Source organism: Neomonachus schauinslandi, chromosome 3 (assembly GCF_002201575.2).
Source record: "Neomonachus schauinslandi chromosome 3, ASM220157v2, whole genome shotgun sequence".
NCBI classification, from domain to species: domain Eukaryota; kingdom Metazoa; phylum Chordata; class Mammalia; order Carnivora; family Phocidae; genus Neomonachus; species Neomonachus schauinslandi.
The window spans coordinates 52,198,950-52,214,818 of NC_058405.1; the positions used below are offsets into that span (position 1 = coordinate 52,198,950).

Sequence of the window (15,869 nt, forward strand, 5' to 3'; positions counted from 1 at the left end):
AATAACAGCTAAAACCAAAAGACACACGTCGGGTATTCTGGAGTCATACAACAAACTGACTCCACCTTGCTTCTTGGTAACACGAAGTGTTGCCCTAAGACTTTTCCTGTGGGCTCCAGACTGGCCAACTGAGGTAAACCAAAGCCCCTCATTTATTTTTCACTACTAAGTCCTCCCAATAAGCTGTGGAAAAATGTATTACTAACTCTTTCCCCTTCAATAAGTCAGTACTGAGTCAGGGGAAAGGGGAAGCACTGTATTTGGGTGCATGAGTAAGCTTTGGAATTGGAAACATAATCAACACTAATTTGGGGCTAACTCTAAACGAATAACCAGTTAGCAAAAGACCCTATATTCCATTACTGAAATCTGTCATCCAACTTTAATCACACTTAAATTGTTACACCTGATTTCATGGAAATGACAATGGTATTTTCCATGATTTTTAGATCTTGACACTTGTATTGTTTAACTCTATTAAAGTCTTAGCTGGAATGATGTCTGCATTTGATTTTAAGGGGGAGGAAGGTGAACTTAAGGCCTATAAATAGCACTACTTTTTATCTCCAATGTCATTCATGAATTTATGTTTTTTAAAACAATGTTTCAATTCATATGTTGTGATGTTTCTTAATCCCTGGTGGAAGTATTAATAAAGATCTGGAAATAAAAGTTTTTTTTTTTTTTAAGATTTTATTTATTTGAGAGAGAGAGATAGCGAGAGCAGAAACACAAGCAAGGGAGTGGGAGAGGGAGAAGCAGGCTTCCCGCTGAGCAGGGAGCCCGATGCGGGGCTCGATGCTAGGACCCTGGGATCATGACCTGAGCCGAAGGCAGACACTTAACAACTGAGCCACCCAGGCGCCCCACTTTTCGTGAAAACTTTTACTTCCAGGGGCACCTGGGTGGCTCAGTTGTTAAGTGTCTGCCTTCGGCTCAGGTCATGATCCCAGGGTCCTAGCATCGAGCCCCGCATCGGGCTCCCTGCTCAGCGGGAACCCTGCTTCTCCCTCTCCCACTCCCTTGCTTGTGTTTCTGCTCTCGCTATCTCTCTCTCTCAAATAAATAAATAAAATCTTAAAAAAAAAGTTTTAACTAAAAGGTAAATACCAAAATTATAACTCAGATCAAATTATACAGAAAGCAAAAAAAGAGTTTTTTCCTAAGCATGCCCACAATTCATAACATGATGCATATGGACACCAAAGCTGAGTAACAGAGTCTGAATGACATGCAAGAGATTTGTCTAAGATTGTTTCCATAAAGAGGTGATCTGGGGTTTTAGAGTATGTTCTGGCAAATTTCTGCCTTCTCTGAACATTTGCCAATACTATTTCTGGAGTCTGAAAGAAACACAGAAAAAGATTTGGATCTTTCTAGGGGCATTATGCAATTGGAAGTTGTTGATGTACTTATTAGCAACAATTCCTAAAACATCTCCTTACCACAAGAACTACTAATTTTCACGGGAATAGTGGAACCCCTCAGGGTAGTTCCATCAACTCTCAAAACCTCATCAATTACTACCATCTTGGAGAAGAAAAAGAACAACTTTGATTTTAGCAGTCCTCACTCACTCCTAATGTTTTAGATCTAACCTCTCGTAAAAATTAGGTTGGACTGTCCAACCGAGTTTACTAGAGCCTTTCATAGAATAACCCTGACAAATATGTCCACTTTCGGCTCTTATGACTTCCTCTTACTCTCCAGCCAATTTAGGCCTTAGCCACCTTGAACTGCTACTTGCTCTTCCTGAACAAGCTATGTATTTTCATGCTTCCATGAGGCTATTACCTCTTCCCAGAATTCCTCTCTGCTATTGCTTCTTCAGTGAAATCCTTCTCAGTCTTAAGGCCCAATTCAAATGTCACTTCCCCTTGCATCTCCTGCTCATATTTCTTTCTGAGCAGAATGAATCTCTTGCTCTTCTGGGTTTCCATGGAAATTTGCACATTTGGAACTCTTAGAAACTCTTAGGATACAGTTCTGTAGAATTTGTAATTTTCAAATTCAAGGTCTGAGAGAATAAAGTTTTTGAGATCAAGGTCAGAAGTGAATCCCTTGCAAATATTTATATTTATTAAAATAAAAAGTCAGCATACTTAAAAAGAGAAAATAGAAAAGCCCCTTAAAACACTTTAAATAATAATGGATATTACTATTTCTCAGTTACCCTCATTTGCTAGAAACTTCTGAGTCTCCCTGCCCTATAATCTCATATGTCGCTGGCAAGTTAATTTTGCTTTGCTGCAGATGATGTGCACACAATGAGTATATGTAGGTGTGTTTCCTGTCTTTGCCTAGCTCTGCATTAGACATGATGGCTTTCGCTTTCTAACTTAGACTTGTGTTCCTCTGCCACTTAGGTCCTGCTGACGTCACAGAAATGAAGAGTAATCTGGATGCATGAGATGGAAAAAGATTTGGGGAAACTTGCTATTCTTGGCTGACCGTTCTCAAATATCCGCTCCAACATCCAGAATGACTCTGTGTGGTCTTAGTGCCGATGCCTCGCGTCACTCTGTGCCACAGCAGACATCGTCGGCTTGCTCCGCACATCTCTGGCATTCTTCCTCCTCGAAGAAGGTGCCGAAGTACGGTTCTGGGGCCTGGGATTCCTTTCTCTCCTCTTTCTTCAAGTTTTACTGCAAAAACTTCTCTTTTTCTGCCATCTGCTTTACCAACCACATCTTAGTATTTTCTAATCTTAAGTTCTTCCATTTTCTAATTATCCACATCAAGAATGACAGGGATTGGATCTTTCCCAGTTGGAAATTCCCCACACTTCCAACCCCCCACAGAAAACCTCTGTTATTTCCCACAAGAAGGACTCATGGGATGAGATAACTGTGAATATAGCACTTTGAATATAACATTGCATAGCAAGGTTGGTCGTTTACATATTTTCCCAGTAAGATGAATTCATCAAGGGTAAGGCTTACATTTTACTTGAATTCTTGACTCTCTGGTACTCAGAATCCATCCATTCTGCCACTGAAATCTCTCTTGCTCTTGGGCCTCCTTTTCTCTCCACTGCCACAGGCCAGCCCCCACTGATCATGACTCGGATGACGGCATGGGCTGCTTCCAGACAGGTCTTCCTGCTGTCAGCTTCACTGCCTTTCAGTTTGTTTTTTTTTTAAAAAAAGAAAAAAACCCAAAGGAATCTTTCTAAATTACGCATTTGACCATGCTACTTTTTGGTGTCAAATTATTCCAGGATTCCCTCTGACTCTTCTCTCCCTTTTAGCCCCATCACAAGGCATGCCCTCACTCCACCCTTTGAGTCACCAAACTACTAGCAGTTTCCAAAATGCACCATGGCCTCTTAAAACTGTCTCTGCTTCAAGTGTTTTCTTCTTTATTTGCCTGGAGGAGGCCTAGTAATCCCTTAAGCATTCAGCCTGGTTAATCCTCCCTCTCCCCCAGGGCCGAAGGCAGCAATCCTACCTCTCTGATTCTCTCTAGTGTGACTCTAACAGAACACAAGTCACTCTTTACTTGAGTGCTTCCCCAATTAACTATGACTTCCTTGAAGGCAGATATGAAGCCTTCATCACCTTTATATTTCTGACTCCCTACCTAGTGTGTATTGATATGAGAATCAAAGGCAAAAGAAAAAATTAAATTTCCTTACTGCCTACAGCCCATTGACAAGTCTTTGAAACAGGCAGAGTGACCTTCCTCTGGGAGCTCAGCTGCCTGGATGTTGACACTTTGCTAAGGGCAAAAGGCAATCTTAGCCTGACCCCCCAGGATCCTCTAGGTCTTCTTTAACATACAAAAATTTCTTTGGAAACGTCCTTTATCTCTATCCCCCAAGATACATGTTAGCAACCATCCTCTAAACATATGGCCCACTGATAGACATCTGAAGGGTCTCCTGACTGAGGGTTTACTAAACAGTAATCAATGACCTTTTCCTAACAGCAGCCACCCCCCTCAGGATCCTGGAAACCTTCCAAAACAGGCTGGAGGCTTGTGCTGTCCCTAAGCCCCTCCCGACTTGAAAGTATATAACGGGCCACTCCTCATGACCCCAGTGCAGCTCTTCCTGCCCACGGGTCCTGTCCCTGTGCTTTAATAAAACCACCTTTTGCACCAAAGACGTCTCAAGAATTCTTTCTTGGTCATGGGCTCTGAACCCCACCACTTTAAACCGCATCATTTATCACATAAATGCTCAACAGTGTTTCTTTTTCTTTTTTAAAGATTTTATTTATTTATTTGACAGAAAGAGAGAGAGCACAAGCAGGGGGAGGAGCAGAGGGAGAGGAAGAAGCAGGCTTCCCGCTGAGCAGGGAGCCTGATGCGGGGCTCGATCCCAGCACCCTGAGATCGTGGCCTGAGCCAAAGGCAGACGATTAAGTGACTGAGCCACCCAGGTGCCCAATAGTGTTTCTTAAATAAATGAATGCTTGGCTACATCAGAACGGCCAACATCTTTACCTACTTGTTTCTCATCTCAATGGCAAGTTGTAAACCACTATAGCATTCTTCCCCCATTGCGTCCTGACTACATGACTCTCAATAAATGATGCAATCTACTTTGCAGGTGTATTTGGAAGAGTTATAGGTGGAGATGGGGGATTTCTATGCAGGCAGGTGACAGGTATCACCTGCAAATGCTCAAGGAATCCAAGGATAACTCTGGGAGAATTTAAGATGAGTATGAAAGAAGATTCATAGACCTTAATGATTTCTATGTAGATTGGTTATATTTAAAATTTTTTCTGTACCTTCATAAAGGAGTTGAAAGCAAATGAAATGGCCGTGAAGCTACTTTATAATATACCAAGAGAATATGGGGCAAGGCTTTGAAACTATAAAACCCAATACCACCCTTCTGCTCATAACAGTTCTGGGATGTCATTATGTAAATCTCATTACTTTTGAAAACTAAGAGCTCTTTTATGAAATGAAAGTAAATCATCACGCAGAGTGGAATTGTACACCTTAGAACTCCATGATCAGCACCGTGAACTCATTTGTAAAAACCAAGAGTATAAAAAGAAAATGATAGCATATAATAATTTGGAAAATGGAAGGAGAAGCACAAAACTTTAAGAAGAGATTCTTAATTTAATGAGATAAACAGTAAACCGATAATTTTTCCTATTTTCAAAAACAAAACCTAATGAAATTACTCCAGAGAGAGGCTCCGGTTGGAATGCTCTCTTTGATGCCTCTGCTACCCTGAAGTTGGTTTTGGTCAGAGAAGCAGCTGCTGTTGATGTTCCAATTAAACAGGGTAAGTCTTTAGCATAGAAAACCAATTCTAGACAGATACCCTTTCAAAGACATTCATTATAGATGAAACTGTTCTGTCTGCAAATATGTACAACTATTTTTATTTTTGCTGCTTTAAAAGTGTTTTCTTCCCTCACTTGATATGTTTAGGCTGATGTCTACCAATGCATAAATTTACCTATATTGTGTTGAAATGCAATAGAACTGCCTGGTTAATGTGATTTCTCCTGAGTCAACGTTCCACCCTTAGAGTAGGCATTGTAGTGCGGTGCACCAGAGGCAAAGATGCCCAAATTAGCAATCTCAGAATAGACCTTTATTTCATCATTTTTATTTTATTTAAATAAGAAAACAAATGAATAATTCCAGTGCCTAGATAGTTGGTGGACGTTTAAAAAATACAATATAGAAAATAATATGCATGTTAGGATATTAAAATAGTACAGAAAGTGAGCCTTCCTTTCTCTACTCCAGGGCCTCTCTCTAAGGCAACTACTCTCAACAGCTATGACTGTATTTTTATTTATTTTTTAAAGATTTTATTTATTTATTTGACAGAAAGAGAGAGACAACGAGAGAGGGAACACAAGCAGGGGGAGTGGGAGAGGGAGAAGCAGGTTTCCCGTGGAGCAGTGAGCCTGATATGGGGCTCGATCCCAGGGCCCCGGGATCATGACCTGAGCCGAAGGCAGACGCTTAACGACTGAGCCACCCAGGCGCCCTACCACTGTACTTTTAAATTGCTTAAAATGTGAGCCTATTTAAGAAGTTTAATAAAAATATTGGCTGGGGTGCCAGTCGGTTAAGCATCTGGCTCTTGATCTCAGCTCAGGTCTTGATCTCAGGGTTGTGAGTTCAAGCCCTGTGCTGGGTTCAATGCTGGGTGTGGAGCCTACTTAAAAAAAAAAAAAAAAGTTAAAAAAAATTGGCTAATATGGACCAGAACTTATTAATTCAAAGTTACCTTATTTTGCCTGAAAAATGAAATTAAAAAAAAATTTAAGAAAGCATTTGAAAGCAGAGAGAGAATACAGATGTCAACAGGACATTGGAAGAGTAATTAAAGACTCCAATTGGGCTTCTTCATTAGCTATGGGACACTTTTTATTTTTATTTATTTATTTTTTTAAAGATTTTATTTATTTATTTGACAGAGAAAGACACAGTGAGAGAGGGAACACAAGCAGGGGGAGTGGGAGAGGGAGAAGCAGGCTTCCCGCTGAGCAGAGAGCCCGATGCGGGGCTTGATCCCAGGACCCTGGGATCATGACCTGAGCTGAAGGCAGACGCTTAACAACTGAGCCACCCAGGCGCCCCATGGGACACTTTTTAAATGCAGTCACACATAACAGTCATTTTTAGATGGGCAGTCTGTCTGGCAACAGCATTTTTATATGTCTGAAAGTGATAATCATATTTAAACAAATGTATAAAGACACAAAGTATTGATATCAGTGTCTGTATTCCCTATGAGAACACTTTATATGCATTATAAATCTGTTCATTAAGCTTAGAATAAATAAGCTAGCCCCAAATCTCAAGGAACAAAAAGAATGGAGAAAGAATGCAGAAAAAGAGGGGTTGGGGAAGGAGTGTTATATATGCTCAAATCTAGTTCATTACAGATATGCAGTTGCCCCTTGAAGAACACGGGTTTGAAATGTCCAACTTACGGGCGCCTGGGTGGCTCAGTTGGTTAAGCGACTGCCTTCGGCTCAGGTCATGATCCTGGAGTCCCGGGATCGAGTCCCGCATCGGGCTCCCTGCTCGGCAGGGAGTCTGCTTCTCCCTCTGACCCTCCTCCCTCTCATGCTCTCTGTCTCTCTTTCTCTCTGTCTCAAATAAATAAATAAAATCTTTAAAAAAAAAAAAAAAAAAAAAGAAATGTCCAACTTACATGCAGATTTTTTTTTAAATAAGTACAGTAAGTACAGTGCTGTAATAACATTTTCTTTCTCTGGCTTCCTTTATTGTAAGAATACAGCAATAATACATATAACACACAAAATACGTGTTAATCAACTGTTTATGTTACTGGTCAACAGTAGGCTATTAGTGGTTAAGTTCTGGGGGAGTCAAAAATTATATGAGGATTTCTGATTGCATGAGGGGTTGGTGCCACTAATCCCCATATTGTTCAAGGGTCAACTGTATTTCTTTTCAATAAACTTGGGAAGAAATTCTTTTAAAAAGAACCCCCTTTCAGAGAAATGTCTCCTTTTTTAAGAAAAAAACTCGGAAAAAAAACTGGAAAGAAAAAATTCTCAGTGCATGAAATAACACATAGAATCACAGGAAAAGATCCATAGGAATTAACAATGGTTATCTCCAAATAGTGAGATCATAAGTGTTTTAATTTTCTTTTTGCTAATTTACTTTAAAAATAAATGGGACATCATTCTTCATTTAGTAAATATGCATCCTAAGGAAATACATATAAAACCTTTTTAATTTCCTCAAATTTTTATTCCCCTTGGCTAATACAAATAAATGGTTGGTAGATAATAGGTAGTTTGCCAGTGACAAATAGGCAATCAATGCTTTGGAAAAAAAGAAACTAGCTTAAGGAGCACCTGGGTGGCTCAGTTGGTTACGCATCCAACTCTTGATTTTGGCTCAGGTCATGATCTCAGGATTGTGAGATCCAGCCCCGCATAGGGCTCTGCTCTGGGCGTGGAGCCTGCTTAAGCATCTTTCTCTCTACCTCTGCAACCCCTGTACTGGTGCTCTTTCTCTCAAAACAACAACAACAACAAACAAAAAACAAAATGCCACAAAACAAACAAACCAACACAAGAAAAGAAACTAGCTTAAGAATAAAGAGTGGAATTTGAGAAACAAGGCAGAGGATCATAGGGGAAGAGAGGGAAAAATGAAACAAGACGAAACCAGAGAGGGAGACAAACCATAAGAGACTCTTAATCTCAGGAAACAAACTGAGGGTTGCTGGAGTAGTGGGGGGTGGGAGGGATGGGGTGGCTGGGTGATAGACATGGGGGAGGGTATGTGCTATGGTGAGCACTGTGAATTGTGTAAGACTGATGAATCACAGACCTGTACCCCTGAAACAAATAATATATGTTAATTAAATAAAAGCATAAAGTAAGCAGCATTAAAAAAGAAATCAACAGAGTTGAGGACAAAGAATTTAGAGTAAGAAAGATGTCATTTAAATATTTTATAGAGGGCGCCTGGGTGGCTCAGATGGTTAAGCATCTGCCTTCGGCTCGGGTCATGATCTCAGGGTCCTGGGATCGAGTCCCAAATCGGGCTCCCTGCTCCTTGGGAGCCTGTTTCTCCCTCTGCCTTTCTCTCTCGCTCTCTCTCTCATGAATTAAAAAAAAAAAAAATCTTAATAAATATTTTATAGACATGTATGTCTCTTAGGGAAGACGGAGAGAAAAACACAATGATAACTTCAGAGGGTAGAGATAATTTCTCTGAATGTTTGATTTATTTAAAAATGATCATAACCTTTTACCCCCTCATTTTATTTATTTATTTATTTATTATTTTTTAAATTAACATATAATGTATTATTTGTTTCAGAGGGGTACAGGTCTGTGATTCATCAGTCTTACACAATTCACAGCGTTCACTACAGCACACAACCCCCCCAGTGTCCACCACCCAGCCCCACCATCCCTCCCACCCCCCTCCACTCCAGTGACCCTCAGTTTGTTTCCTGAGATTAAGAGTCTCTTATGATTTGTCTCCCTCTCTGGTTTCGTTTTTTTTTTTTTTTTTTTAAAGATTTTATTTATTCATTTGAGACACAGAGATACAGAGAGAGAGAGAGAGCATGAGCAGGGAGAGAGGCAGAGGGAGAGGGAGAAGCAGGCTCCCAAGGAGCTGGGAGCCCGATGTGGGACTCGATCCCAGGACCCTGGGATCATGACGTGAGCCGAAGGCAGACGATCAACCAACTGAGCCACCCAGGCGCCCCTCAGATTATTTTTTTAAGAGCTCAGATTTTAACCCAAATCCTTCTATCTCTGCCTAAATTTCTCCCAGTGTGCCTCCTTATTTGGCTATGTCTGCTATCTTTTTGGTCTATCCTATCTCATATATTAGAAACTGAAAAGGGAACAATAAAAAAACAAACAAACGAACAAAAAACCTCAGGAAGTACTAGTGGGAAAAGGCCAATGTAACGTGGGGGTCTAGGTGGCCAATTCTGATCTCAGTACTAAGAATTGGGAATATATTATAGATCAGGAATAAGAGCTGTGTTACACATGACAGGCATGGTAAAATAACCATCCAATAAGACTCAGCCTAAAAGTATCCGGTTTAGCAAAAGTTTAGTAAAGAACATCAGTCATATTCACTTTATAATAGGACACTGGGCCTTTTAAAAACGCACACAGACCGGGCGCCTGGGTGGCTCAGTCGTTGGGCGTCTGCCTTGGGCTCAGGTCATGATCCCGGGGTCCTGGGATGGAGCCCCGCATTGGGCTCCCTGCTCGGTGGGGAGCCTGCTTCTCCCTCTCCCTCTCCCCCGGCTTGCGTTCCGAACCTCTCTCGCTGTCTCTGTCAAATAAATAAATAAAATCTTGAAAAAAAAAAACAAAAAATGCACACAGACCTATGAAATAGGTACCATCCTGCACTCTTTAGGAGAACAAAAGGGGAAGTGCCAGCATCTCTTCTGGGAATTCACCAAAGAGCAGGAATGGGACATCGCCAGACAGCCAAAATATGTTCTGATTGCAGCTGAGGAAGAGGGTGCTACAGAAGACAGTACCAACAGCGCTCTAGCTTCATCCGTGTCCACGTGAAAACTGCCTTCTTCTACAAGGTCTGCCTTACAGCCCTTCTTAGTTATATACATTGGGTGGCCAATTACTTTTCCATTCCCATCTTGAGCGTGAATGTGAACACCTTATTCTGGAGTCAGTGTAATTTTGCTCCCATCCAAAAAACACTATGGTTGGATGAGAGAACAAGATTAAGAGGCTGTAGCAAGGATTTTTCATTTAGGGCAAAATGATATTATCAATAATTAAAACATTTTGTCTTTCTTTTTTAGGAACAGAAGCCCAATGAAGACCTTCTTCACTGACATAGTATATGCAGAGGTGGGCAGGAGCCAGCCTGGAAGAACTGGTTCAGCAAAAGGTCTAGAAAAGTCAAAGCAAATTATAAGACCACATGGGGACAACTTTAAAACTTCAGAGGTCTATGTGATTACTATTAACAGTGTGCTACTCTAGGGAGAAAAAAGAAAACATTAGTATCACTCTTTTCTTATTTGTTTTTGTTTTTGCAAGGCGAGAAAATTAAGATTACATTAAAATGCAAAGGATGGGGCGCCTGGGTGGCTCAGTTGGTTAAGTGACTGCCTTCGGCTCAGGTCATGATCCTGGAGTCCCGGGATCGAGTCCCACATCGGGCTCCCTGCTCGGCGGGGAGTCTGCTTCTCCCTCTGACCCTCTTCCCTCTCGTGCTATCTCTCATTCTCTCTCTCTCAAATAAATAAATAAAATCTTTAAAAAAATAAATAAATAAAATAAAATGCAAAGGATGTTAGAATAGGAAGCAATCTTATCAATAAAGTTAACCTTATTAACTTTATGAAAATGACCCTATATTCTGGCCTCACTAGGACAGTCTTATTTTACACCTCTTTTTACAGTTATTATTAAATGCACCCCCTTCCATTGTTAAACATGTACTAATTAGATGCTGTCTAATGTAATTATGCTATCTAAAATGCCCTCATTTTACCAACAGGCTAAGATGTGTTTCTCCATCACTGACCAGACACACAGGTTGAATATGTGACTAATTGCTGAATTCCCAGGCCATTACTTTGTCACTTACCGTGCAATCCTATCCAAAGTACAGGACTGATTGTTCAACAGAAATAGACATATGGAACCTGTGGATTTCACTTAGAGGGCAAGAAAATGATATCACTACTCTTGAGCTGCCCTAGTCATTGCAATTTACTGGCGTGGAAAAAATGCTGTGAATGTGCAAACTGTAGTCTACTATTATCTCCAATACGAGGGAAAATTCACTGCTCTATGAGTCTATTTTTAGCTGTATGCAGTGGGTGGACAATTGGTTGTTTCCATCCCCACCTTAGGCATGAGTGTGACCATCTTGTTTCTCGGCTCAATGTTTCCACTCACAAGTACTAGAATTAACTTGCCATGGCAAGAATTTTTCAGTTTAGAACTGAAGACTGGAATGAGTAAGTTAAACCATTTTATCTATCTTCCTTAGAAACTTAAAATGCCAACCATTTTCTTTTGATTGATCTTACCAACTGATATGTATTTTAATCTTTATTTCAAGTCGTTCAAGCATCCAAAAAAAGTCATTTTTAAATCGTAAGTCTGGTTTCCATGAAGTCAAGACTCTATAGAAGTTTGTTAATGATAATAAAATTAAATAAAAATAATAATAAAAAAATAAATAAAAGCCATCTTATTTCCAATTGAAAATAAAGATATAGTTCATAAAAAAAGAAGTAAAAAACATGAGCACTTATAGAAGTTTGTATATTAAAGATAATTTCTTGAACTCTCTAATATAGCAGGTATGCTATTAAATTAGGAAACTAGTTTCAAAATGCCTACAAACACTGCTAATCAACCAGTAAAACAGTATTCTAGAGAAAATTGTAGGTATTAACAACTGACACCAAATGACTGCTTTCAAAAAAATTTACTCATTCATTAATAATATAAACCAATTCACTGATGATTTCAAACATAACTCTGTCTTGTGCTTTTACCACAAAAGGGAAATATTTGTTTCTCTTTAAGAATCCTTGAAGAAACTGTTAAAGCTTTAAGAATTTATTTTTATTTGTATATATTCTGATGAGTTTTTATAATAACTTCAAAGAATAAATAAATATGGATGATATATCCACTTAGGATATATATGTGTATATATGTATGTGTGTGTGTGCCTAGCTGGACTAATCATTAATTTATATTTAACAACTTTTTTCCAAGGAAGGTAGAGTGCCTCCTATATGACACTAAATTTAAATAATAATTTAAAAGTAATTATTGTCCCTTGAGAATCATGGTAATGACTATTTTTTATAGAAAAGATAGCATTAGATGCATTATCAGTTGACTGACACACATCTAAAACTGTTTTCTAGTGAATTTGCACTCACTTAATTACAAACTATATCAGCTATCTTTCTGGTAAACAACATATTTGCAAGATTCTTTACTAAGGTTAAGTACGTAGCCTATAATTACAAAATAAAAAGCAGGCAATTGGCCTACGTGAAACAAACCCACTTGTCTTCACTACCTCTCTCATCTGTTGAGCTGAAAGAACTAACCAACATTCTAAGTTAATATGATTATAAATTTAGAAAATGATCATAACAGAAAAACATATGGTGACATAAATAAGATCGCCTTAATGAAATACATATTATCCCTTTATGTAGTTTTCATGTTTGTATCATGATTTTGCACTAGATTAGGAAATAATGAGAGTCATAGTAATTCAACAAAAAGACAGAGACTGTTAAAGAAACAAATATTTCCCTTTATTTGATTACATTACATCTACTCACGGGACATTCAAAATAATTAAAATTCTCAATTTACAGGCCTATAAAAAATGCATTTTGACTGAAATCCAGCCAGCAAACAGCCACACACATGTGAAAAGCTTACTCATGGAATTTCCACCCGTCAGTTTAGCAGCATGTAACAGTAGTTCAGAATTATCACCATGTAAGAATCAGAACGGTAACCCCCAAGCGTATTTGATCAATAATGAGTTTGCCTTACTCCTTTGCCAGCTGTACACTGGTTGGTTTTGTTCCGATAGGTATCCCGTACTTGTGCAAAGTGTTAATCAAAATCTCCCTCATGTCGTTGTTGTAGGAATCGAAGTCAAACACATTCCTAACCACACTGGAGAGACCTTCAGTGGGAAATTTCTGTATTAAAAAAAAAAATTCCCTCATGACACATGTGATTATTTATAAAACTGATAGAACAATAATGATCGAATCAACTGTAGCAGATATTTACAAGCCTTGGCAGGTAACAAGATAGGAGGAATATATACATTTTCCTTTTAATGTTTGCTCTGATAACTTAATATTTTCCTTTTCAAATAAATATTAGAATTTGAGGGGAAATAGTTCCTTCTCTCAAATGCTAAATCAGTGATCAGATCCTGTTCAGTGACTTCCACTGCCTTTAAAATGAGTAGTAGATTGACTAAATAAAAAAAATACTATTTATATAGAGCAGTGTTGAATATCTATACAGAAGTAGAGAAGTCACAGGTCTATGAATAAATGAAAGGAAAGATAAAGGAGCAAGAAAAGAAGAGAAGAAGAACATAGAAAGTACAGTGAACAGACAAACAGGGAATAGAAGAGGGAAAGAGAAATACTACTAACAGTGAGATTTATACTGGCTGGGTACTCTGGGTCCTCTTTTGGCTCTGTCCTGATTTTCTTTAGGCTCTGGGATCTGAGCTGAGCTTCTCATGGTTTAATATACAGAATGAAGTTTTTCCTTAGAAAAGCTTCCTTAGATTTTCCTTAGAGAGTTGGGGATAGGTCAGAGGTCAAGAGTCATTAGGTTGTGACTTTTTGCTCAGAGACCATTATTTATTATAAAAGTAGAACTTGGCTACAAAGAACTGCATTTTCCTGTCCATTTATTCTATCTTATAGAACTTTCTTGCAGTCTTTAATAGGCATATCATAAATACTGTTAGTTCCTACTGAGTTTTCTATCTCCACGTCTTTTGTTTTCAAAATGGAAATATTTTGGGGTGCCTGGGTGGCTCAGTCGTTAATCGTCTGCCTTCAGCTCAGGTCATGACCCCAGCATCCTGGGATTGAGCCCCACATCATGCTCCCTGCTCAGCGGAAAGCCTTCTTCTCCCTCTCCCACTCCCCCTGCTTGTGTTCCTGCTCTCGCTGTGTCTGTCAAAAAAAAAAAAAAAAAAGGAAATATTTCTCACTCAGATACCACATGCTTGTGGTATGAAGTCAGAGAGTGGTAAAGTTTCCCTGCTGTCTCACTCTTTAGTCTTCCCTCACCCCCCAAAAAACCCCCACTGAATTTCCTAGCTCCTTGGTAATGGCCATGGCATAGAACCTTGCCTAAGTCAATTCAAACACTAAAGGTAAACTGCTCATCAGTCTTCCAGATTTAAAATTTAGATTACAAACACTTCATATTATATCATCTGAATCAGTATTATATCTTAGAAACTGAAAGACTTGGTATACATTAAGCAGTCTAAAAAAACCCAAGATTGATGGTTTCTTTCAAACCTTTATGCACAGGCATATGCCATACCTGTAAATGTTTCACTATGTTGACAACTTCTCTGGTAGAATAAGGATAGTTAATAATCCCCTGGTCAGCTAAACTCCTCAGCTCTCCAAAGGCAGCCACAAGCTTCTGAAGGATGGGTTCAGGCACATTTGGTCCATATTGCCTGAGCATTTCGAGCTCTGAATGGGGTTTGGGATTATCAACTGCATGGCAGCTAAAAATATCACCTATAGGAGAAAAGAGATTCACATTCAGCATGCAAGTAATCCATTATAATGCCATAGGAAATACAGAATGACCATTTAAAGAGTCATTGGTTGTTCACCAAAGCACTTCTACTTTTAGATGTGTGAAACTGCACAAAAAGCCTGCCCAACAATAGGATCGTATAGAGAAGAAAGCAAATGACTGAAGCAAAAGAAAAGGAAACTGAGTGATGTGTGGTTTATTCTTCACAGATTTATTTCTGTTAAAAAATTATGAAATAGGGGCACCTGGGTGGCTCAGTCGTTAAGCGTCTGCCTTCGGCTCAGGTCATGATCCCAGGGTCCTGGGATCAAGCCCTGCATCTGGCTCCCTGCTCCACGGGAAGCCTGCTTCTCCCTCTCCCACTCCCCCTGCTTGTGTTCCCTCTCTCACTGTGTCTCTCTCTGTCAAATAAATAAATAAAATGTTTTTAAAAAAATTATGAAATATATGAATACAATCCCACTGGGAGATACTCAAATAAAAAAGCCAAAAAAGAGAAGTCTGCCCGTGTCTCTGCCAATTCCACTCTCTCCCCCATTGGCACCCAGGATTAACAGTTCAGTGTATTTATTCAACTATTATGGCTACTTGTTTCACTAAATATATCTTGAGGATTGTTTTTGTTTTTTTTAATTCAGCATAGGTAAACTTACCTCATTTTTCTTAACTGCTAGATAGTATTCTATTGTCTGGATATAATAGAATTTCTTTATCTAGTCCCGTTTGGATGGACATTTGGGTTGTTTCCATTGTTTGGCTACTGTAAACAATGCTATATTGCCTATCTTTGTACTTAAATCATTGCACGGGTAATTCTCTTGAATAAATTCGCTGATATGGAATTGCTAGATCAAGAATCCCACTAGGAGACTGAGCCTGCTCCATATTGAGTATGAGAATTAATGGTATCCAGAATTACCTTCTTGCTATAGAGAAGTCCTTCTAAAAGGCTCCTGATGATGAAGCTTGTCTCAGGGCCTCTCTGATCCATGAGAATCAGTCTCCTCAGAGCTGGTCGAAACCCTCATAGTTATGGGGATGTGACAAAAACCAAACACTACAAACCATTCCTTATTT

At 39.2% G+C, this 15,869-nt stretch overlaps 1 protein-coding gene across 1 annotated transcript in view; it reads right to left on the minus strand.

Moving 5' to 3' along the window:
• VWA8 (von Willebrand factor A domain containing 8) overlaps positions 1–15,869 on the minus strand; it is a 343,953-nt gene that overhangs the window by 124,206 nt on the left and 203,878 nt on the right. Inside the window, exons 25-26 of the mRNA XM_021697955.2 lie at positions 14,565–14,770; positions 13,029–13,180 (exon numbers count right to left, since the gene is read on the minus strand). Of these exons, the coding sequence (XP_021553630.1) occupies positions 13,029–13,180; positions 14,565–14,770 (358 nt within the window). The remainder of the gene's footprint in view (positions 1–13,028; positions 13,181–14,564; positions 14,771–15,869) is intronic.